Source organism: Echinops telfairi, unplaced genomic scaffold (genome assembly GCF_000313985.2).
Source record: "Echinops telfairi isolate 266 unplaced genomic scaffold, ASM31398v2 ScPeMD7_7409;HRSCAF=8447, whole genome shotgun sequence".
Classification (NCBI taxonomy): domain Eukaryota; kingdom Metazoa; phylum Chordata; class Mammalia; order Afrosoricida; family Tenrecidae; genus Echinops; species Echinops telfairi.
Genome location: NW_022111309.1, coordinates 7,728,850 through 7,730,211, shown reverse-complemented (window position 1 = coordinate 7,730,211; position 1,362 = coordinate 7,728,850). Strand labels below are relative to the sequence as shown.

General features: G+C 40.1%; 1 protein-coding gene across 2 annotated transcripts in view; it reads left to right on the top strand.

The window, feature by feature from the left end:
* MCTP2 (multiple C2 and transmembrane domain containing 2) overlaps positions 1 to 1,362 on the top strand; it is a 217,931-nt gene that overhangs the window by 194,153 nt on the left and 22,416 nt on the right. For both annotated transcript variants that reach the window (XM_004709888.2, XM_045296475.1), the window contains one exon: positions 255 to 364. In XM_004709888.2, coding sequence (XP_004709945.1) covers positions 255 to 364 — 110 coding nt within the window. The remainder of the gene's footprint in view (positions 1 to 254; positions 365 to 1,362) is intronic.

Below are 1,362 nucleotides of genomic sequence, written 5' to 3'. Positions count from 1 at the left end.
GATGACATGACTTGGATGCAGAAGATGGAAGAATTAGAAGATAGAAAGGTGGGCAGCAGAGCAATATACCAAGCGGGGTGTAATGGATCTTGGCCTAGGTTTCAAATAAATGTTCAAGTTTGGAAAAATGTGATTTATCTCTCTAAGATTTTCTGCTAATCAAAACTACATTACTACTGCATGGTATAAAACTTTTTCTAGCGGGGCAATAGAAATGAAATAACTCAGTCATATCTTGCCTTTATGTTTCCTAGGAATCTGAGAAAAAGGGACTCATTGAAAGAATCTATATGGTCCAGGATATTGTTTCAACTGTTCAAAACATCTTAGAGGAAATCGCTTCTTTTGGAGAAAGAATTAAAAAGTAAGTTCTAGGTTTTCATTGTGCTGCTTGAACTAGGGCTGTCATCTGCAAGGACAGCTCCCGAGACAGTGGGGGTGAGAGGGGTGGGATTAGATGAAGCAAAACCAACCGTGATGCTTTGCAAGTCCTGCTTGACTTTGGAAAGCTAGCTCTTTGGGCTTGTCAGCTTCACAGTTGGGCAGTGCCGCAGAACTCGGGTGACCAGATGGCCCAATTTACACCAGTCATTCCAGCATAATTATAAATGGTGCCCCCTTTCACTTTCAAAAGTCTCCTCATTTGGTGATAAATTATGGTTACCCTACTCAGAAATGAAAAAGAAAGTAAATATGCTCTGAGTGACTCTTTGCCATCTGAACCATGGGACATGATAAATGCTTGGAGTGAAATTTTTCACAGATCACAGGAACAAAAAGAAAAGTACATTAGCAGTATTATCAGAGCTGTTGCCTTAGGGAGGAGCACTCTCTATCTAAAGGGATGGAGAAGAAACATTTCCAGCATGGGAGCTGTTAGATCTCTCTCCCGGCTACTCGGCTTTGCCATTGGAGTACCAAGGATAGAGGTGTAAAGGAATAAGTGTGTAAAAGTGTGGGTTTTTACAAAAACTATCCATATGTGCTCATGCTATCTGAGGGCATCAGGACTAAATTATCTGAAAGAACCCAAGTTGATAAAGGCTCATTTTATGAATCATGGGTTTACAACTTGTGAACGCTTCGTAACCCGGTCTTCATTGCGTACCTCTGTATAAACCAAACTAAATACATTGCCACTGACTGATTCGGACTCATGGCTTCCTTGTAGCACAGAGTGGAGATGTGCCTTAGGGAGCCCAAGTCCAAAAGCCGGTTGATGTAACTTGATTCTGATGTGCTTCAACTACCACAGAATAGAGAAGTGTTTTATTTATTTCCATTTAAATGATAAGACATAGTTTTACTTCTTTAACTGCAAGCTTGTATCACCATGTTATTACCTTTTTAGTTTAATCATTT